Source organism: Adiantum capillus-veneris, chromosome 10 (assembly GCF_014529385.1).
Source record: "Adiantum capillus-veneris isolate H3 chromosome 10, ASM1452938v2, whole genome shotgun sequence".
In the NCBI taxonomy this organism is placed as follows: domain Eukaryota; kingdom Viridiplantae; phylum Streptophyta; class Polypodiopsida; order Polypodiales; family Pteridaceae; genus Adiantum; species Adiantum capillus-veneris.
This window is the reverse complement of record NC_140940.1, coordinates 124,386,725-124,410,398: the sequence shown is the minus strand read 5'-3', so window position 1 is coordinate 124,410,398 and position 23,674 is coordinate 124,386,725. Positions and strand designations below refer to the sequence as shown.

The following is a 23,674-nucleotide window of genomic DNA, read 5'->3' as shown; positions in this document are numbered from 1 at the left end:
TTTTCTCCAAAGCATCACAAGGTACTTGACCATGTATATGTTCTCGATAGAATAGCTTTGACATTCTGCAAAATCCCTTGGCCAATGTTTTTGGCTTGCTTATCTCATTCTGCTGTTCAGATCTCTTAGATATTTGTCAAGTTGTAGTGTCGTACTTACTCTTCAAAAAGAAATTCCTATTCTGGCCAAGGTGGCAGGCTTTCCATGCTTGGTTACTCTTGACCTTGACAAAAATGGGAGTAAAGGCTTTCTTGTATTTTCTGTCAACACATGAGATGTCTTGTATGCAACAACAAGCCCGCAACAGTGGGCTCTAACACCCCCCCCCCACACACCCCGCCCCCGCCCCCCCCGCTTGCCTGTGCCACTTGTCTCATGGGCAAGAAAGTAGGCAGCCAACAAGCAAAGTATGTCACCAGATGCCACTACATGGAGGCCACTGGAAACGAGAATTCAGCCTTACAGGGATCTTATTCTTATTTATGATTTTTTAGCCAAAAATAGGAAATTTTCTAATGAACACATGAAAAGGACAACAGAAACAATAGTGTCTTCCATCTTCCAGGTTCAAGTAAAGTTTGCAAGGTTTCTGGAAGGTCAGGGCCATTTTCATGAATCAGAAGACAGCTTCATAAAAGCAGGAAAACCAATGGAAGCCATCAAGATGTACATAAATCAGAAGGATTGGAAAGCTGCATTAAGGGTTGCAGACTTATTTCAACCATCAGCACTAGCCGATATCCTAGTAAGGGACTAAACACTTGGATTTTACTTTCGATCTATAGATGTATCGCCCTCGTGCCTGGGTGTTTTGTGACGTGGACATTTAATGTACCTTTCTGATAGGACATCTAATGAAAACTTGAAGCAACTAAGGTCACATTGTATGGATATATAGGTTTCACAAGCACAGTTTTTTGTGCAAGATAATGAGCTGAAAAAGGCTGAAGCATTATTCATTCAGGTGAATGGATTGAGATTGAGCTGAAACAAAAAACAACTGTTATCTATAGGTATAATTTTCTGATAGTGTGTAGCTTTTTTTCCCTAGGCTAAAAAGCCAGAACTTGCAGTTTGGATGTACAAATCAAGGAACTTATGGGATGATGCCATTTGTGTTGCTCAAAAATTTATGCCAGATGGACTTAACGAGATCCAATGTGATTTTACCTCCTTTTTACAAAGGTAATTTCTTTGAGATGATGAGCATTTATCAAACAAGAAAAAAGTGGAAATTCCTGTGAAATTATACTGGTAGGCAGTAAATTGTGCTGAGGTTGTGAATATAACTTCCTATGCTAGAACTGTATAACGTTAAATTATACTGGTAGGCAGTAAATTGTGCTGAGGTTGTGAATATAACTTCCTATGCTAGAACTGTATAACGTTACTTCTTCTAAGCAAACAAAGGTGAATAGCAATCTTGAGTGGCACATAAAATTGTGCAACCATCATGCAATGCACATTGGGGTAAACACCATAGCGTTGTATCAGATGCTATACGGGAATATATCAATGTTTGTTTCGTGGTTTTTACTAGCCTATGACAATAGTTGGTGGAAGCTCAGGACGCACTGAAAGAGTTTAAGAGTACCATATGCATTTAGAGAGGACTTCACATTTACAAATGAGAGGTTACTGTACTTTTCTTAGAGAGTTATAGAATGTGACACAGCAGAGGATTATAATATATATAGCAAGGTAGGTAAAGTAGAGATTGAATTGAGCAGTTTTCATTCAAGTTACATTCAAGTACCATAGGACTGGGATGCACCCACAGCTTTGTTGCTTATGATGATTGAATACAAGGTGTGAAAGATTTATGAATACCAAGAAATAGAAACTATGTTTTTAGTGGCCAGCTTTCTCTAGTAATTGGTTGCCAATGGTGGAAGCATCTTCTGCTGATTTGGAGTTTTATTATCATTGGTACTATTCTAATAAAAATCACCAAGGTAGAGATTTTGTTCAAGGCATCACCCTTGAATATGTAACTTTTTTTTCTTTTCCATGTACAAACCCAACACTTCCACTCAAGTGGATTGAGAAGATTTCCCTTTCCAAATATTAGCCATGTATCTAGTTCAGGAAAGAGCTGTGTTTAGGCACCTATTGGTATCCCCCTCCTTGGGTCATTCAAGGGGGAGGAATGGCTCGAGTGGTCGAGGCAAATATCCCAGCAATACGAGCACATCAAATCAACATAGGTTTCCCTTTTTTTCATGAGAGGGTCCAAGGGAACTCAATCCGCAATCTTGAAGTTATGAAGCACAAACCCTACCATTAGAAGGCCTCATGTGAACATTGATCATTTGATTTAAAAAGTGAGTGTGGGATCTTTCAAATGAGTCAGTCTATTTTTTACAAGCATCACAAGAAAACCTTTCGGTCCACATTTACTGAGAGCAAGCATGAGTTACAATGTGAGAGAGATGGCTTATCTATGTTCTTTAGGGTGCATTGTATTTCGTAAAGAGAGATGAGTTACAATTTAACAGCGATGACTCGTCTATATTCTTTAGGGTGCAATGTATTGCCTATAGATGCACAATCAAAATGAAATGTTCTATTAACATACAAGTTTCATACTGAAAGATACGATTGTCTGAGACAAAAGTAAACTAAGAATGTCCTAGTAAATGAGCACAAAGTGGCTGAGGTTATGGATGGGTGCAATACAAGGAAAGATATGGCAATAGGGGGTCTAACTATGTGGGCAGGGAGTAAGGTAGCTAATACAACTGTAGTATCACTAGAATAATCCAATAAACTTCCACATTGGGTCTCTACAATATTTAGTCAATCACGATCCCAGGGCATCAATCATAATGTTCTGAATCCTGCTACTGAATGTACGCTATATAGTGGTCTCCATTTGAGCTCGAGTCTTGTATTGTCATAACTGCACACTCCTCTCAACCAGTTTACCTCGTGAGATAGTTACCCCTGTAGGAGGCTAGTCTTGGCTTTCTATGTATTGGTGCCCTGCTCCTTATTGGTGTTATCTCTAAGTCAATTGATTTGATGTCTCAAATCTGAGTAATTCATAACTCTAGAGAGTGATCCAAATTTCTCTATAAAGAAAGAAAGAAACAAAGGAAGATTTATTATTGTCTTATAGAGGTGAAAGTTGTCTTATGAGAGAAAACAGTATCCATGTGTGTCTTCTGGGTATCCACCCTTTGTCCGGTCTACTCATGTCACAGTCAGATCTCCCACATGGCCTTGTGAGTCCTCTCTATGTCTGGTATCGGTGCTTTGGGGCGTCTACGAGCTCGAACAATCTCTGCCTGCTGCAGTGTGACTCCTCTCTAAATGTTGATAGGTGGAGCTTGGGTAGCTCTATGCCGTGAGTTGTGACTATCGCCCTCCCCTGTGTGTGTGTGTGTGTGTGTGTGTGTGTGTGTGTGTGTGTGAGAGATGTTGTGTGTCTGTGTTGTGTGTGTGTGTGAAATTTTCCTCTGTCGCGAAATTTTCCTGCGAGCTGCGCACAGCAACAGCCCTGTGTTGTTTCGCCAGCGAAGGGGTGTGTGTGTGTGTGTGTGTGTGTGTGTTGGGGTACGTACTGCTGCCCCTGCGTGTCTGCTCCTGCGAGTTTTTACCCAATGCGCCCTCCTGCTCCATACTGCTGAGGACTGCAGTTTTTCTCAGCGCGTTTGTCAAAGATAGTGCGGGAGGTTTTGTACGCCAGTTGTGGCCAACGTGATTCTACCTGTTCTCGCTCTGCAGGACTGACAGGGTAGTTACACAAAGGTTCGATTCTGAGTAAAGCTCCAAATCTCTGGCAGAATTCAGAAGATGTATATTGCTGTGGGTTTTGGTTGCTTTTTTCTGTGAATAATGTACAGAGCTGTGGTTCGTCTGTTATTTTCCACAGTAGATCGCAAAGTTTCTCGCCGGTCGGTTTCGTTTGAGAAAGGGGTTTCTTTTAATTTATGTTTGACTCACTCTGCGTCTTTAAGCGTCGGAAAGCGATGGAACCCATGTCGGAGGCAGCCTCTGAGATCAACGCATGCTTGTACGAGGACTTTGAGGAGGGTCGACAGGCATGGAATGGTCAGGCGCCTACTCTTGAGTTGCGCATTCCGGTATAGGATCTCATGGACCCAGTTGTGTAGTACGCTATGAATGCAGTTATTTTGTTTTTCCCGGGGAAAATTACTGCGCAAGATGTCAGCCAATGGGTCGATTTTCTCCTTAAGCGACAAGTTGTCCGTGGTGTCTACTTTGGGGCGCGTGGATTTTATGAAGTTTTGCTCGCACATATGGAAGCTCGAAATCTTTTGCTTGAGATGTCTCCCCTCTTTTTTAATACGCAGATGACACATGTTCTTTCGTGGGCACTTACTAAAGACTACCAGAGTCTTATTCGTCACAAATGCCCGGTGTGGGTGGAAATTGTTGATTTCCCCCGCACGTGGAGACATTTTCTGCCGATGTTGGCTGCGCAGCTTGGAAAGGTTATCTGTCCTCCAAAATTGGATGCGAATACTAATAGGTTTTGCATTCTATGGGACACGGACAAGATTACCCCCGATGGTATTATGGTTGACTCAGGTGATCCATGGGTAGGCAAGCATCCCTTTAAACTTAAATGGGGAAAATTTGCGAATTCATGTTTTCGATGCGGCAAATTTGGTCATATGCAATCCGAATGTCCAGAGTCGGTCTTGCAACCCCCTCTCTCTGTTGTTCCTTTGTCCACCTCTGTCCCTATTGGGAAACCCACAAGTGAAGCCAAGCAAAGTGGAGTTTCTACTGCTAAAGTGGCTTCGAATGTGGACAAAGGGAAAGGCAAGGTACAGCAAGTTACTGATCTTGGGAATGAGACTGCTGCTAAAGGCAAAAATGTTGGATCTGCTGATGTCAATACATGGGTGGTGCCGAAAAAAGCACTGAAGATTCGCACGCCACTTTCTTCTCGTAATTACGTTCCTTCTGTTAATGCTAACAAGAATGCATCGTTTAAGCAACTTCCATGTAATGACAATCACACACTGATTGATGCATGGGATAAAGCGATGCACTCTTACAAAGATGTACTCCTTGGTGAGGCTTCCACATCGCATGTGAACACTGTGGACACGTTTCCTGCCCTGACTCAGAGGATGGGTCCTCGTACGCATGCAATGGATGGAGATGTGTCTATGGGCACCTCCATTTGATTTTGATTCTTGTTGCTTTTTGTACATATGTTTTCAATGCAAAGTCATATTAAATGCATCTCATACAATGTGCGTGGGTTATGCAACCTTGACAAATGGCGGCTAACCTGGCACTATGTACATACATGTAGAGCAGACATAGTTGTATTGCAAGAGCATAATGAGCACGAGTTTGTTGGTCAATGTTCCTATTTTGCCGGATATTGGATTGCGTATGCTGGCTCGCAAGATTTTTTTGGTGTGTTGATGATGGTTCGACATGAGCTTCAGCCTGTTCTGTTGTACAATGACCCGCATGGTCGGTGGATGGTTTTACAGTGTTTGTTGAATGGTCGAGTTCATGAATTTGGAGGTACATATGCATATACGGCCTCTAGGCAAAGAGCTGCTTTATGGCGAGAAATCTCGTCTCACCCATGGACCTCGAATGCATTTCTGTGTGGAGATTTCAATAATACTCATGATTTGCTTGACAGCACCACAGGAAATTTGTATATGTTGCTTGCGGAGAAGCACAGCTGGGATCTTCTTGTTGCCTCTGCTCAAATGATTGATATATGGCGTTCTTTGCATCCTGTTACATCTGGTTTTACCTTTCAGCATGTTGCTCATTCCTCTTATAGAGCACGATTGGATCGTTGGTATTTGCTTAATGGGCAACAGTATGTAGAATTTGTATGTGACATGCGGATAGATTATGCTCTGCAGCTATCGGATCATTATCCTCTATTGCTGTCGTGTTTTGGACTGTCTCTTTGTGATCGGCCTCTTCACAGGAAACGTGACAATGTGCGTGACAATCTCACTCAAACAGACTGAATCTCCCTCAAACAGACTGAACAGAAAGGAACAATAGACGTCAACAGAGCTCGCAAAGACACAACAGCAGACCATAACATATGACTCGACTATCTCAAAGACTGATACAGACTCTGGCGTGGCAGCACACTCAGCTCCAGCCCAAGACTCACAGGTACAATGGGGTGTCGAGGCTCAGATGTGTCGGGATGGTGAAGACGTGCTCTGTGTAAAGACCCACTCCACACGACTACGTACAAGATCAGAGGTGAAGCCGATGATGATAATGACCCAACGGCCCATAAATGTCAGCCACCTAAGCCAATCTCCAAAGTGAGTGGTGGTGGTGACCTGGCCACGATGTCCCCTAGACCACCGTCCGTATCCTGCCACGTGCCACTGCCCAGCCCAGCCCAGAGAGTCCGTCCAGTGTGAACCAGACCAGACCAATTGTACTAACTGAGTGTCCTGTGAAAGTGACACTGTAGCCTGCTTCATTTGTGGCGAACGCGTGCTCACAAAAAAGGTTTGCACTTGATATCCATGGCAAAACTTTGTACACCAAAGTGCTTTGGTGGTTTGAATATTTTGGACCTGTGTAGGCATGTCATTGCTAGGAAGGCTATGCTTTTTCCTACACTTGTGCAACAATCTCAACCTTGGACTCTTATGTTTGCACACTTGAGTTAGCATGTGGTTACTTCCTCATTTGGTCACTGGCAATCATCCACGTGGGAGGCAGTATTTGGGAAGATGGATGGTCATATTCCTGGATTCCCACTTTCTTCCACCTTGCTTTCTGCATGGAAAAAGGTTACGATTCATCTCTCATGGAATGCTCGGAGGGAAGGAAACTCACTTCGTGCGGAGAGCCTTCATTGGAGTCGGGCTTTTTCTCTTACTTTGGTTGACCTCTCGCCTCGCCAGGTGTATTTCCTCTCCTACCGTGGCATTCGAGTGGTTGAGGTTGTGGTGGATGCAGCTAGTTTCACTTTCGAGTTTCCATTTGCCGCTCGCCGCTTTGGATTAGGCATGCACTATCGCCAGTTTTGGAGAGAGTTATAGCAAATGTTGACAGGTTTCTTGCTCGTTTCACCTTTGGTTGATGGTGATCGCATGTTTGACTGGAAGCTTGGGGTAATGCCATTTCAAGATATTTCTGTCGGCCGGGCATATGCTCTTCTTCTGCCTCGTCCATGGATTGCTGATCATTGCAACGCTATTTGGCACATGCATAAATCATATATTTGGTGGCGAAGGATTATATCTGCAATACGGGAAAGTCATTTGCCGTTGAAAGAGCGTTTGTTTCTTTGGCGGTGTTTACTTGGTGTGCTCCCAATGGGTACCTTTCTTAGGATGCAACGTATCCGTCCTTCATCATGTGTCCGATGCTTATCTGTCGAGGAGGATGTTTGTCACCTCTTGTGGGATTGCTGTGTCACTCGAGACTTTCTTCGTCGGGTATCTGCGTGTATGCGGCTACGTTTTCCCGCGACGGTCTTCCATAAGCGGTTTTGGGTTTTTGGTATCTTCTCGCCTGCGTTGCAGTGCTTTGCAGCCTTCTTCATGTGGGTCAAGTTTTGGGCGTACTGGAGCCTGTGGCGACAGCGTAATGGCTATATGTTCCATCGCATTTATACAGATCCCTTACCTTTCTTCAAGATTTCCCTTCGGCAGTCTTTGCGGTTTGCTTTGGAAGTTAGTGATATCACGGAGAGATACATCAGCTTTCTTATGAACGCTTTTAGATATTTTGTACAAGCCGAACACTGTTGTGTTCCTTTCCTTGTAAATCTTTTTGGTGGGTTTTCCTCTCTTTGAGGTTTCCCACAGATAGATAAATCAAATTGATTTACAAAAAAAAGTGTGTGTGTGGGTGACTAGAGGAGAGTGTGCCTATCTCTTTGGATCTCTATTAAGAATCTCATAACGACGAAGCCATTGGTCCATAAAGGGGCTGAAGTTGGTTCTGGAAGATGAGCATATTTCAAAAATGAGTCGTTAGTCAAGGGTTGGATGCTCTGTACTAGTATACTTGGTATGTGAAGATCCTTGAAGTCTTGGATTTCACATCATCATAGGTTTCAATTGATTTATATTATTTGTCACTACACAATATGAGAGCTACAATTCTTAATATGGTGAAAATAGCTTATATATATTCGATTGAATGTATAAGGGGGCTACAATCCTTGATTGGGTAACAATAGTCCTCAACTGTGTAATTGTATCGAAGATTTCATAATTTTGTTTGATATATAGTATTAGATAGAGAGTGCATTGTGTATTGCGAAAGAGTATTCGTGCATGAGGTTGAAATCATACATATTGTTACTTTTGTTTGTGTTTTGCAAATGATTATCATCGTTCCAATGTCTAAGTTGATTATTCTATGTTGCATGTGAAAATAAGTGAAAAAAAAAAAACCGAAACCACTACATATAGACAATGTGATGTTTTTAAATATGTCTTATTGTCTGCAAATCGCAAAGTACGTAAAAGTAATCCTCAAGTGTGTAATTGCATTGAAAAATTCATAGTTTTGTTTTATGCATAATGTCAAATAGAGAGTGCATTGCAAATCGCACAATGTGTAAATTTAATTGATTTCGTAATGAAGTTTTTAATTTTAGTATATATTAGAAAGTACAGAATTTTTTTTATAACTGAATATGAAGTTCTTATGCCTTCGGCTATTAATGCAAGCAATGGACCAAAATGCCGGCACAAGTGATATGAAGTTAGGAAAGAAATAAAAAAGGCTCTCGGCAAAGAGTGGGAATTTGCTCACAACATATGTGGTCGATATCACGAGTGGGAATGTAAATTTTGTTAGGAATTGGATCGTGCTAGCTAGGGTGGATGAAAGAGAAACATAGCGTCAATGCGTGAGTGTGTAAGCAAGATTATCACTCAAGTGAATTAGGTTCCAAGATAGAATTAGCTTGGACTCATAAACACAATCTTGAGTATTGACTTAGCTTAGCACAAGCTCACCATAGACAAGCATGTAGTGCAAAATGGAGTTGTTGTTTATTTATTCATGAAATGAGCTTTAAGTAGCTCTACAGCCTTGCTCCACAGCATGTGGGATAAATCCACTCTCTTCTCCTTGACTCACACTTTAGGACAAAGCTCACACTTTACAATCCTCCCCTTGAGGTTTGGACTATAACAAGATACTGAAGATGCGTGATCCACATAGGATGGTAATATCCACACAGGCTAACAAAATCCACATAAGATGGTGATATCCACACAGGAAAATAAAGTCCACAAAGGATGGTGATGTCCACACAGGAAAATAAAGTCCACACAAGAAAAATCCACAAAGAATGGTGATGTCCACACAGGATGATAAAATCCACACAGAAAAAAGTCCTCCCCTACAAGTAGAGAGTCTGCATCTTCAAAATGGGTCTTCATAAATGACAATGTTGCTCTCGTCTTCATCCTTTTTGTCTTCTACTATGTGAGTTGATTCTCTATCAGGTCTCTTGCCTTCGTTGCTTCTACTGTTGCTTTCAACGTCTTCATGGTCTTTGACTTTGTATCCTCCCCTCGAACGAGTGCTTCTGTCCCCCTTTTTGTTGTGCAATCAGGCTTTATTCCATGCATCATAATGACATGCAACAATATGCTAAAATATCCTATGAAAAGGTTTATGCAAAAATTAATGCTCTCTTCCATCTTGGCCATACTCCGAGAGCCCAAGCATGCGGTGTTTCTCATACACTTTGTCACAAAGTCTTCACACATGGAGGGTTTTAGCAATTTGGAGACTCTCCAATGCCAATGTCTATCCCATTACAAAAGCACATAATGCCATCCATGTCGACAAATACAATTACATACATTGCAAGAAGTTGTTGTGCTTGCCTGCAAGATTTCAATTTTAATGTCTTCTTAATAAAACTCTCTGAATGTGAAGTACCTCTTCACTCGAGGTGAAGTCACCCTTCACAGCCTTGAGTTCTTCTTTCATGATTGGAATGAGCCTTTGAAGTTGTCTTAGAATACCTTTGGAGCTCCCTTTTAAAAGCTTGAAGATGCTTTGTTTGATGACCGCCTTTGAATGCCTTTTGGAATTGCTACTCTGTGGGAGCAGGGGCTTAAAAAGCTCTCGGAAACTTGAGGCAGCAAGCTCACAAGAACAGGCTCCTCTTAGGGGGTTTGTTTTGGGCAACGGGGTTGTGGGAATTGGGAGTCACGGCCGTGGGAAGAGCTCCTTTTGTGGCTTGGAAGGCTTCAAAGCCTTAGACTGTGGGAAGGGGCTCTTAAGGCCCGGGAGCTTGGTCAAGGGCAAGCCTCTTGGGCGCGGGATCCTGTGCTAGTGCCAGTGGGCAAGCGTATACTTTCCGGGCACGTCGGGCAAGCGCGGGCAGGAGCGGGTAGCAGGGCGGTTCGTCGGGCAGGTGCGGGCAGCTCCGGGGGCACACCGAGCAAAGCCTTTGGGCAAGGCGCGCGGTCGATTGTGGGATCTCCCCCTTGCGGACCCGCCAGCCTTAAAAAGGTTGATTTGAATGCAAATTCGGGTCCGTCCAGGAAGCACACCGAAAATAGGCACGCCAAGTTGAGCTCACGACCACCTTTCGAACTCTAGGAGTCAATGCTTAAGCCAAGTGGCCCATGTGCCTTCGTGTGAGGTAAAGCCGAAAAAACATTACTTATTCGAGATTCCGCAATCCCTTTCCCTCACAAACTCACACACACACACACCTAAATATAGGCAAAATTGAGGATGAAGTTTAAGAAGTTTTTGAGCTCGGATTTGAGTGCTTGCAGGCTCTATGGGAAGCTTGCGAGGAGAGCTTCGAGATGAGGTGATTAAAGCTTGATAAGTACAAAATCGGAAAGATTAATTGAAGATGCAAACAACTAGAAAATTGACACAAAAATGACTAGAGCATGCAAAAAATTGGATACTAATCTTCTCCCTAATCAAGCCTATCTAGCCATGCAGGATAGTGGCCTCTTGGGTGTACCAAGGACATGTCCACACATAGCTAGATTAGTGCTTAATTAGTGAGATATGCAACTTAACTATGAAAATGTTAATGGGCCGTGACAACAATGAAATGCTAATCGATCTAATGGAGATGCTAATGATTAACACACACTAATGCATAATGACAATCCTAGCTAGCACACCATGGCTCTGATACCAAATGTTAGGAATTTGATCGTGCTAGCTAGGGTGGATGAAAGAGAAACATAGCGTCAATGCGTGAGTGTGTGTAAGCAAGATTATCACTCAATTGAATTAGGTTCCAAGATAGAATTAGCTTGGACTCATAAACACAATCTTGAGTATTGACTTAGCTTAGCACAAGCTCACCATAGACAAGCATGTAGTGCAAAATAAAGTTGTTTATTCATTCATGAAATGAGCTTTAAGTAGCTCTACAGCCTTGCTCCACAGCATGTGAGATAAATCCACTCTCTTCTCCTTGACTCACACTTTAGGACAAAGCTCAAATTTTGCATCACCACAAAAACAAGCGGGGCTCCACGCATTAGGGAGCATTTTTTGGTTAGCTTTAAAAAGAGTTATGCAGAGAGTGGTACATTGGGAGGGACTTCAATATGTTGGAGGATCCCTAGAACAAGATTGGGGACAGTCATGCTACTATTCATGGGACATAGCTGGCTGCTTGGGAGTGCCTATGTATGACTTTGAGGATTATTGATGTATGGCAGCATGCATGATTTGTACGACCCTCAGACAACCTCTCTTTCTCTTGGTCGGACCGTAGAGTCGGAAGCATTAATCTATCTAGGATAGATCGCTTCTATGCTAGTGACTACATTTGTGACATGGATGGCTCAGTTGGCATACTGGCAAGGACCACCTTTTCAGATCATGCACCAATGATTCTCACAGCAGCAGACAGACAGAGGAGTGGCAGTGTCATGTTTCACATCCCAGAGAGGATTTTGTTGGATACAGAGCTCAGAGAGCAGGTTGTGGCACTATGGACAGAGAGCATGGCCATGCAGGGGACCTTGCTACTAGAGCGGCCAATGGCCTTAGTGAGCTTAGTCATTTCTTCCTCCAAGAGTCTGCAGCTCGCTTGGCTACGACCAGAGAGAAGGAGAAGCGGCTTCGACGCGGCATTGCGTCTTTACAACAGATGTAGGAGCATCACCGAGATAGCCCTTGGATGGAGGGATAGATGCAGCAGGCTCGGCAGGAGTTGATCACCATAGAGGAGCGCCACCACGAGTTTGCTTTTCATCGGCAGACATCTCAATGGACACAGCTTGGTGACAGAGTTACCGGGGAGTTCTTTGAGATGGTGGATCCTCGCCATGTACATACTAGTGTTAGTCAGTTGAGGAGGCCCGATGGGTCAATTGTGTAAGAGCCAGAGGATATGCGTTCAGTTGCTACTGACTTTTATCGTGAGCTACTCTCAGTCGAGAGCCATAGTCAGAGTGGTGAGAAGCCTATAGAGAGCAGGTGTGGGCACAGATGCCTTGTTTAGTCACTGAGCGGATGCGCCAGAGGCTTGAGAGCCTGCTTTTGCCAGAGGAGCTGCAGGAGGCCCTCATGGCACTTCCTCAAGGTAGCTGCCCGGGGGAAGATGGCTTGACTCCCAGCTTCTTTCTAGTGTACTGGGAGGTGTGGGGCTTAGACCTTTGTAGTACGTACCAGCATGAGTGAGGGATTGATCTATCTTATCCCCAAGGAGGGAGGCTCCTTGGACGAGATCCGACAGTGGCGAGCCATGACCATTCTCAACTTAGCCTACAAAATTCTAGCAAAGGTCTGATTTTGCCGCTTTTGGAGAGCCTTATACATGCCTTATACATTAAAGCTCAGCACGGCTTTCTCTTGCAGGCAAGATTGTGGTGGTCAACCAAGTGTTGTTGGCTACTATGTGGTACATCACGTCTTGCTCGATTTTCTCGAGTTCGTGCATCAGCCTGTTGGAGAGGCTGATCAGGAACTTCTTGTGGACAGGACAGGATACACAGTAGTCGGCTTGGCCAAGGTCTCTTTGCAGGCCATCACTTTACCATGCTCTCAGGGAGGGTTGGGGATCATAGACCCAACACGACAGAGTAGAGCCCTCCTTGGGAAGCTTATGGTCAGAGATCTTCTTCCAAGGGCTGAGCCTTGGAAGGAGTTGTTGCTTCACAGGATTTAGGCCCGAGTCCCACAGAAGATAGGCGGCCCATGGAGGCCTTCCACCCGCTAGATCTTCACAAAGATGCGCAGAGTTAGCATGAGCAAGAGCTGGACGTTGCTGGACAAATTGTATGTTTAACATTTTTGCAAAATATAGCGCACAATCTGCATTGTGTAACAGATGTCCAAAAACTTTCAAGTAGATTCTCTTGGCGTTTTCCTTGATTTCTTGGTGATGGCACTCCGAAACTTTCCACCGACCTTTCTTGATCTCTACGTCTTCACATGGCCATATTGTCTTAATCATCTCCTTCATCACTTCTTTGTTGATGTCTTTCCATTGCGTGTGGTTTGGATTTGCCGATTTCGATAATCGACGAGCTGCACATATCGCTTGTTGAGCAGACATGTCGTGTGCTAGAGACTTCATACGCTCGAAAGCATTAACAGCCAATTGATGTTGATTTGCTAACTACGTCTGTGCTTCACATGCCTGATCTTCCTCAGCCATGGTGTCTCAAAACTGTAATTGCCAACTAGAGAAATATTAAATATCTTAGGCAAATATTTTTCGCTCGATCCACTACTTTGTAACTCTTCAGTTCATTAGTGTTTATAAATCATGACAAGACCATGTCAAACCAAACATATAAGAATGCTTCGCAGTAGACAACTCAATTGACTATAGACAATTGATCCAAATATACTTCCAACTCAAAACACGTAAAGTTGTATAATATACAACTTGATTGACTGAAGACAAGAAAGTGCTTGAAAACAGGACGCAAAGATTTAACAAAGACTCTAATCATTTTGCTAGCATTTTAGAGTGGTGTATTTGGTTTGTAAGGTGCAGAAAATATTTTGGTACGAGTGTCGCACTCTCTCATAGGTTTCCTGCAAGGTTTTCACTGCCCTTGCTGAAGTGCTCACATATCCTGTAACCACTAAAGCACCATGTGCCAACAGAGATATACAACTGGAAACAACTCTAGGAATCATTACAATTAAACTGAAAATGGAAAATCCTGGTTGTAATTTCATTGCGCCTTAATTTTCAAGGTCAAAAAGTGGGTATTTTAGTTATGAATCCTGGTAAATACCTTGGACTGTGATATAAATCAGGGCTGTCTCATGAGTTTGACCTCAAAAATTTGGCAAGCAGTGGCTTGAGGAGGACATGCCTCACTATACTATTAAGGATTGTGATGAGTGGAGCCCATCAATTACCTTCGTCTTTGCAACCGGCTTCGGTGGTCACTGTTCTTGTGATGTTTGAAAATTTGATGCATGCTTGGTTTTCTCTTCATCATGTCTGAGTTCGTTGAAGTCCTACTCCTGCCATAATATTTTTGCGTAAGCATTCGAAAAGTCACATTCTCAGGAGTTTTCATGGTTCTTGGGGGACTTTGGCCGGCAAACTTAGTGATGTTGAAGAGGTAATGGTGTTGGATTGTGATGCATCAATTAGCTTTGTCTTTGCAACAGGCTTCGGTGGTCACTGTTCTTGTGATGTTTGAAACTTTGGTGCATGCTCGGTTTTCTCTTCATTATTTCTGAGTTCGTTAAAGTCCTACTTGCCAAACAAAACCGGCAAACCATCTCCTGCCATAAGATTTTTTGTGTAAGCATTCGAAAAGTCACATTCTCAGGAATTTTCATGGTTCTTTGGGGACTTGGGCCGGTAAACATAGTGATGTTGAAGAGGTAATGGTGCTGGAACTCTTGGAGAGGGAGCTGGTGTTCATTGCAGGGAGTAATAGAGAGCAGAGTAGGAATTTAAGACATTCTACATGTATAACGAGCTTCCGTGTTAGATTGGTTGACAGCTTGTAGCAGCAGGTCTTGGGTTTGATTGATTGAGAGCTTGTAGATGAGCTGTACAGGCAGTGTCAGTTCATGTGCACTGCTTTTTGTTTCTAGGTTGAAAATAAAGGTTTTTCTTGGTCTTTCCCCTCTGTTTAGATCTATCATCAGGAGACAACTGTATTGCTGTTTGGTTCATTGTAGTACTATAGGTCAATTTGCAATTGGAACAAGAATAGTAAACTGATTACCACATGCTTTTGTTTGGTAGAAAAAGTAATGTACTAATGTCCAATTAAACCAATAATAAATCCAGCTACAACATATATTTCCATAATTGATGATTATCACATTCATTTCTGCGAAATTTCCTATGTATTCTGAAACCTAAATTTTGGTTCACAACTACTGAAATGTTTGAAGATTTCAAATTTAAATAATTTTAAAACTTGCGTGTACTTTTGATTGCAGTAAAAATGCTAATGCAGAGACCTTGGATGCTGTGTTCATAAAAGCTTTGGCAGCAGAATCAAGCCAGAACTTCCATAAAGTGATTGATTTGTATATGCAAATGGATCTCAAAACCTTGCCTGACATGGAGAAGCTCCAAAAGGTTGTTGCCTTATCAAAAGGCTCCTGCTTGCCTGATTTCAAATTATGGTGATGTTTGAAGTTTACAATTGAAGATGTCTTTGTAGCGTGTGCATTTTTTTTAATTCAAATGGGTTGAATAATTAAGTAAACAAATGCTCTGCATATTGATGTTTTCTGTTAATGAGGTAAAATTCTTTTAGTATGGCCCATAGAAGGTTGGCCCTTGTGGGAGGGTCACTCCATCCTTCTTTTGGCCTTAAAGCTCTTTATTAGTACCTAAAATTTTAGAACATGCACATCCAGCAAGGTTATTCCCTTTTTTCCTTTTTTTTGTCATCTTTGAGGGAGACTACTGTCTTATATCAGCTCCTCTGGAAGGCTTTGCCAGCAAGCCTACAAACCTTGAGGCGTTCATGACACATGCTCTTTGACCTAACACTTCTTTTATTGCAGCACAAAGTTTTGCACACGTCACTACTTTGAAGTCAGCCGAGTGCAAACCTTTGAGTATCATTTTGAACTGTTTGAAGACAATAGTCGGGAAAATAATCAGATAATTGACATAGTATATTCCCAGTCACCAGGATTCATTCTTCATAATCCAAGATATAACCTTTTTAAGGCTTAACTATATTGTTGTATAATTTAATTCCAATTTTTTTCCTAAAGATAAAAAAGAATAAGCTTAGTTTTTGGTGGCTATTGATTGCCGATGCCTCAAGAAGAAGCAAACAAAGTAAAGGTCCCAAATCAGTGTTGTAACTGTGGGGTTCTACCATCTCAAGTTGCAAAGTCCACAAACTGAACATGGGCATTGAAATACCCAACATAGCTGGAAGATCCTTAATCTCTGAGTGTTATTTCATGAAGGTATGGTACAAAGCGCTAGACTTGGCAAAAGAGCATGCAAAGAACAGACTGCCAGAGGTAATGCATGCAGTTGCAATGCAATTTATAAGGGCTGGACAGCATCAAGAAGCTGCCCAACTCTACCTGGAGAACAATCACTACAAGGAGGTAGTATACCTACGGTCAATGTGAAAGTGTGAATGTGGTTGATTTTCAAAAATCTTTCTGCTCATTTTTTCCCAAATTATATTACAAAAGGCAGCAGAAGTTTTGATATCGGGTGGTCACTGGGAGCATGCTCGTAAAGTAGGCGAAAGTTTAGGCCAGGAGAAATTATCTGAGGTTAATTTTTTTGAGTTTTTCTATTTACAGATAAGTTAGCATTGCCTCAGCATTTCCTTAACTTTAAAATAGCATTCCTCCCATGTGTTTCCAGGATATTGAGAGGCTGTATAAAGAGCACTTGTTCAAGACTGGTGAAGCTGGGTTACTAGTAGACATCGGTGGTGTACAAGAGGCACTTGACATATATTCCTCAAATGAAGATTGGGATAAGGTGTAAAATAAGCTTGGTACCTTCCATTATCTGACCTTTAATTGAAACAAAGCAGTTATAAAACTCCTTTTTTCCTTTGTTTTGAAAAGGTTCATGAACTGTCAGCAAGTATGGGACCTGAAGCACAAAAGGAGTGCTCTGCTCGCCATGTTGCACATTGTTTGCAAAATTCAAAGGTTTTCTTATTAGCATTCAACTGCAATAATTCCATCAAAAAAATAGTGCTTTCCAAAACAAAGGTTTTCCCATTTTGATAGTTACTGGAAGCTATTTCTGTTGTGTCATGCTATGGGCTTCCAAACACATTGGAAAGCTTTGAACTATGTGGCCAATTAGCTTCTCGGCTGCTTTTTTCTTGTAGTGATACCTCGGTATCATCTATTGTAATGCAGGTAAACACTCTCTACCACCTAGTTAATCGCTGCATGATGACTGAAAATTAAAACTAACTTTATGAGATTTTCAGTTTATTTTTTAAAACTTCGACAGCAAAAAAATTTGTACAGAGTTTTTGGTTTTGTGTCTTTGTACTTCTAGGAATTTCGGACTTTTCTTTACAAGTATTTGCAAGATACCAAAGGTTGCACTTCACCTAACAGCCAATCAGGTAAATCCCTTTGAAAAGAAAAAAACTCGAGAGTCTGAACAAAAAAAGCTTATCTTCTCTCCGTTTCCTTCAGCATTTGAGGACTTGGAAGCCATGCTAATCCCTTTGACATATATGGTACTTCGGGGTTTGTGCCAGCAGCGGGTACGTTTGGTTGTCTTCATTTCTTCAGTGAAGGGTCAACCAACGAATCCTGTATATTTAATTCAAGTTTCACCATGTCCTGCTGAAGATGAAGCTCTCTTCTGGTCTAGCTATGATATTTTTTATGGTCTTGTAGGAAATAAAAGAGCTGGCTGCAAAGCTTTCTGTCTCATTGTTGCGTTTCGTTCAGAGTCTACCGGCTGATGTTGCATTTTACAATGCTGGCATGGCCTGTAGAGAGGTACAAAGAAAACTATGTTCCTTCTTATCCTCTGGTGGAACACCTTGTGTTCCCAGCTTGTTATCTCATCACATAATCAGCTGGATTTCTCTCACATTCTTTTGTAAAAGGACTAAGACAAAAGACAATAAATGTCCTTCTGATATGGTTGTAACTTTTGGTGTCATAGGTCATTTTGGCCTTTCGAAGATGTTAATATAACATTTCATTTTTGTGAGCTTAAGCTGTCTACTGCATTTTTTAGGTTGGATGGAATGATAAGGCCTTTGTTTTCTTCAACCAATACCTGGATATAGCAGAAGCTATAGATGATAAAGAGACTAGTATCGCTGTCGACCATCCATCCTTCAGCAAGAGTGATATTCCTCAAGCTCTTATAGTTCCAAAGGGGCATTTTGTGGATGGTAAGCCATAAAACATTCATTCTTTCCCCTCCCATGGATCACCCCCTCCCCCCTACTACAGGACCACATTTTGTTACTTTGTACTTCCTCCTTTCTCGATAGATGGAGGACACACACATGTATATTGATTTGTGTCATAGGCCGGCTTCGGCCTCTAATAGACATAAAAAGATCTTTTTCTTTTCTTTTCTTTCTTTCTCATGGAAATGTTGATTCTTACTGTTTTGTCTTATTTGTAGTGGACAAACAAGAGGACATCCAAGAATGGGTTATTCAATATAGTGTGAACCAGCAGGTAAGCATCTGCTTTAAGATATGGATACCTGCGGCACTTTAGGATAATAATTTCCTCAGTTGTGTGTTTGTTGTGAATGTGTAGCAGGAAGAAAAATTCACAATGGCAAGAGAGTGTGAAATTTGTCAAACCTCAATTTTTGAAGCCAGTTTGTGCTGCTTTTCTTGCAAGGTAAAGCTACAAGCTCCTAGTGAAGACAGGGTTTTTGAGGAACAAGGGCTTAATGCCCCTACATAGGCTGGTTCAGGGTGCCTACATTCTATAACTTAGGCATTGTTTGTACTGAGTTATAGCAAAGTTTCTTTTTTCTAGCACTGCTATGGCTATAACTTAAAGCCACTAATGATGAGTGTGTGTGTGTGTGTGTGTGTGTGTGTGTGTGTGTGTGTGTGTGTAACCCAGGCAGGGAGCTTGGCAGCATGATCAACCTCCCTGTTTCGATATGCCATTGTTTGTATTAAGTTATAGAAAAAAGAAAAAAAATTATAGCACTGCTATGGCTATGACTTAAATCCCCTAATGATCTACATACATACATACATTCATATGTATATACATCACCTAATGGCTTCCAAAAAAATGAATTCAATACATCCATAGTGCAAGTAAAAACTAAGGAGAAGAAAACATTGAGGGAAAGCTAAAGAAAAGAGAATAGAATATAAAAAGGCATACACACATTGCATGCACACTGCAGAAACCTCTTTATAAAGAGAGCACAAAAAACTTTTGACTTTCCAATGTCGTGGGGCCTCTCATTTTCCTCAAGGTCACCCTTCACTTTTACATTATAGATGTTTTGAAAGGTTTTATATTTTCCCGAAATTGTAGAGGCCAAATGATAGAGGAAATTTATATTTTCCCATTTTGTCGAAAGTAATCAGTAAGGTCTTTGTTGTCTTTTCAGGCCCAAAGCAAGGCATGTACTGTGACGGGCTATCCAGTAGATGATGACGCATGTACAGAGTGTCCTTTTTGTCACATGCTTGCAAATACGTGCGATTGGAGAACCTTCCTTGAAGAGTTTCACTCCTGTCCATGGTGTAATGGAAGCATGGAAGCATCAAACTTGCAGCGTGACCAAATTCAATTACCTGACATATGAAACAAGATGACCCAATTCTGATGTTGGTCTGGTTGGAGGACTTTCAGTATCTAAGCTGCTTGCTAAAAGGTCTATTTGTGGTGATTTATGCCTTAATATACATGGAAGGTGTTCCCATTGCTCTGGAGTTGGCCACATACAAAGAAATATTGGCAATTGCCAAGACCTCAGTACCAGTTTAACATCCCATAACCAGTGTTCAAGAAAATCACTTTCCTTACCATACGCATTTTCTTTCAATGGTTTTTCAAGGAGGAAAATGAATAAATTGGAGCCATTTTTTCACATCTTCACAGTATTTTTCTCAATCTTTAGGGAGAATAATCCCTTTTCCTCTTCCTCCTAATAACCGGCATCAATGAATTTCGAAAAGGAACAATTGTAAGCTGAGACGCATTTCCTCAGCACTGTCCATTACCATCACTGATTATGCTGTTCAAAAAAATATGGACTGCAAATGGAACGGCCCTTTCTAGGGATATCTTTCAGAGCTCTATCGATCTGCTCAAGGTGTTTATGAGGTTCTGTCAAAGAGCCCAAAAAATATACTGGTTCTATAAAAATTTGCATTTGAAATTGGGCTATATCCCTATGAGCAAAAATAAGGATCGAAGCAAACATGAAGACAGTGGGTTATTCAATGTTAAACATTTCCATCTGTTCTCCCATGGTCGATTATGAAAAGCATAATCATGAACATTATGAGTGTCGGTCATTATTTAATATTTCCCATTGTAATGCTATAACTTGTAAGAAATAGTTGGTATTCCTCCTTAAGTTACCAAGGATTGCAACTCCTTTTGATTGTTCAAACCCACCTCTTTGTTCAAAGGAGCTATTAGTGACTGGATGATCAAGTGGATATGTGATAGTTGCAAAAGTAGTGTGCATGCAAGTTGCATCCTACAAAAAGTAAAAAATAAAACAAGTAGCACATGTGCACAATGGCACTTCCTTGTAGAAAACAAACAAAAAAATGAAGAAAAATGCTAAAAGAAGGCAAAGTCACTAAGAATGTAGAAATGAATGAAATGTTATATTAGCGTCTTCAAACGGCCAAAATGACCTATGAGACCAGAGCGTTACAATGTGGTGGATTTGATACAAAGTCAGAGTAGCAAAATGAAATGAGAGGTTTTGAGAGAGGAAAACTTGCATAAATGTATATAGCCATTCTCACTTGTGCTAAAACCATTGCACAAATATATATTCTAAAAAGAAGTATTCAATCTATACATGGGGCCTCATTTATAATAACACATTTTGAAAATTTCTATAATAGTTCATGACATTCCAAGCTATCCTGTTGCGATTTACTGTAGTAGATGTTAGGTCCATTTTGATCATTTGAAACATGATGAAATTTCATATGTTAAATGACTAACAACTTCATGACATAAAACTACCAAAACATGTAAAAGACGTGAAAATAGATCGAAAATTGGAGTAGTTTTAGCTTTTGTAAATCAGACATGGATTACTCTTGATTGAAATGAAAGTTGGAAAAATCCACACAACAAACTTGCAAGATTACTACTTTGTAAGTCTATTTCTTTCTTGTGTTTTTCATTCTGAGTCATTTACCTATTTGAGATTCTATCAATAATTGAAGTCTCTAAAGTGTAAAGCTACTCACATCACGTGCAATGTATCTGCTCAATGTCTTGTTAATACATTGAACTTGAGTACGTCTCCATTTGCATATTAAGTTAAATCTTCATTTCAAGGCACGAGATATAGTAAGAAACTTAGAATTACAAACAAGGGAATAGAAAGAGGCATGTAATTTTTTTATCGCACCTTTGCATTCCATGGATACATTCTAGGTATGTCTTTTTGTCATGAGTACAATCTTGATATTGATTATTCAACACGCACGATGATTTTTACAAAGGATGAGAAATTAATCACGTTCTCTAGTTATCAATATGAAGCAATAGTAGGTTGATATTCTAATTTTCACTTTGTGTGCATGATTAGATAACCAATTCACTATTTGCCAAACAAAAATATGTTTGTTATTAAAATAATGCTAAAATATATATATAGAAAACAAGGTATAGCTAGCTACAATGCACATCACTTACATACCGATCCTCATAGAATTTGTTTGCTTAACAAATTTGGCTCCTAAAAATTAGTCTCTCTTTCAAGATGGTGTTAAATATCCATGTTAAAATGTTGCTCTTAAGTGTTCTATTGTGATGGAGGATGGGTATTCATTTTGTATGAGAGCGAAGATGACTTGAACACTAGGAGCGTGATGGCCCCATCATGGTCAAACATGCCCTCACTAGCACAATTACTCTAGTCTAGTGCTTGGCACAAAATTTGGATACATCATCAAATTTTTATAATTCCCTCCATTCTTGAAGTGGGGATAAACTCATGATTAATGTATGTGTTCCATTTCACTATCTTGTATAGCCTTTTTTGGATGTGTTTATACAAGATTAGTTTCCAGCCTTGGTTGAATGCCCTACATTTGAGCACTTACAATTTACTTATCCTTGGAGTGAAAAGGCAAACTACCTAGAATGGCACTTGTAAGTAATGTAGCCTTGATAAGTGTACTTGTGTATCTTTAATTTTTTTGCACAATGCACTTTACACACTCTCAAAAGCTTTTTAGGGTTACATAAGTAGTGTTGTGAGTACGCAAATGCGATGCGCGTGCGTAGAGAGTGCAAAGGGAAGAGAAGGGGGAGAGAGAGAGAGAGAGAGAGAGAGAGAGAGAGAGAGAGAGCACGACACAGGATGTGGGGTGGAGCTCCCAAATCTCACTGTATGAGCACAATGTGAGAATGTGAGTGAGAGCTCCTTATTCTTTGTATGTATAAAGAATAAGGAGATAAATGTCGGCGGCCGGACACTGGCCGCCTTTACCTAACATTCTCCCATTAAAGGCTGTGTGCCAATAAGTGGCGAGAAGACTAGCCTACAACTATTATATACAAGAGGTGAGAGAAGACGGCTCTCAACCTATGTCCACTGGCTCACTCCAAACACACTCTAGTGTAGATGCAACATGCATATCACTAGGGCTAGAGCTACGATGAGACTCCTGATGCAGGTATCGAGTAATGACCTGCATGGCTCCAAAATGCACAATGCCAGTGTCAGTCATCGCACAACTGACAACTCCCACATTTGTGACAACTCCCACTACAAATACACCAACCGCATAAACAAGATCGGGTCTCAAGACCAAAAGGTCAGACATGAGAGACCCAAAAGCCGACGAAACATGCACTATGTGTGTCAACCTATCCCTGCCAGCAACCTCAGTGCCATATGCATCCTCATCAGGAATCACCTGACTATGCATCACCATGTCAGTATCATCTGGCAAAGGCATATCTGCTGAGAATAATTGCAAAACCGAAAAGTCAGCACCCCCTGCAATCACATACAGCTGTCTGAAGGACACTATCACTCTCAAACATATCGACGCATCATAGAACAATGCATCGGTCTCTGGCTCCAGCGGTCTCTGGCTCAACTGATGTCATCTCAATGGATGACTGACCAAGGTGTGCATCCTCAGAGATATCACTGTCTACATGAACATCACCACAAGACAGATGCACAACCTGCTCTCCATGCAGCACATCCGCAAAAGAGACACGCCTTGTCTCTCGCTCCAAACATGGCTGCAACAAAATCGAGACTACACCGTCTTGAACCTCAGACACATGCATAGGATATACCAGGCTGCTGCGGGCTCCTCTAGCAATCACTAATGAACCGCGATGCATCTGGAAAGACTGCTCTCTAAGTAGTACATGACAACCAAAATCTGTCAACTGTCTCACTGAGATCAAGCTCTATCTCAGCTAAGGAACATAGCGTACATGACGTAGCGTGTATGATGCACCACTGGGCAAAGACAAACAAACATCTCCTGCACTCTCTATGTCACACGTCGAACCATCGGCCAAGTGCACACAACTAAGTCTCCCACTAGAAAAT

At 41.4% G+C, this 23,674-nt stretch overlaps 1 protein-coding gene across 17 annotated transcripts in view; it reads left to right on the top strand.

Annotated features, from left to right (window-relative positions):
- The window catches only part of LOC147449581 (intraflagellar transport protein 172-like), a 248,756-nt gene extending 228,273 nt beyond the window's left edge, over nt 1–20,483 (top strand). For 13 of the 17 annotated variants that reach the window (XM_086521995.1, XM_086522001.1, XM_086522003.1 and 10 more), the window contains 16 exons: nt 566–745; nt 899–964; nt 1,052–1,185; nt 15,379–15,520; nt 16,372–16,518; nt 16,609–16,692; nt 16,787–16,906; nt 16,996–17,082; nt 17,164–17,298; nt 17,444–17,513; nt 17,587–17,657; nt 17,794–17,898; nt 18,143–18,302; nt 18,542–18,597; nt 18,682–18,768; nt 19,505–20,483. In XM_086521995.1, coding sequence (XP_086378121.1) covers nt 566–745; nt 899–964; nt 1,052–1,185; nt 15,379–15,520; nt 16,372–16,518; nt 16,609–16,692; nt 16,787–16,906; nt 16,996–17,082; nt 17,164–17,298; nt 17,444–17,513; nt 17,587–17,657; nt 17,794–17,898; nt 18,143–18,302; nt 18,542–18,597; nt 18,682–18,768; nt 19,505–19,702 — 1,842 coding nt within the window. In that variant the 3' untranslated portion in view covers nt 19,703–20,483. The remainder of the gene's footprint in view (nt 1–565; nt 746–898; nt 965–1,051; nt 1,186–15,378; nt 15,521–16,371; nt 16,519–16,608; nt 16,693–16,786; nt 16,907–16,995; nt 17,083–17,163; nt 17,299–17,443; nt 17,514–17,586; nt 17,658–17,793; nt 17,899–18,142; nt 18,303–18,541; nt 18,598–18,681; nt 18,769–19,504) is intronic. The other 4 variants (XM_086521996.1, XM_086522000.1, XM_086522002.1 and 1 more) reach the window with 3 other exon arrangements.
- Nucleotides 20,484–23,674: the final 3,191 nt, after the last annotated feature.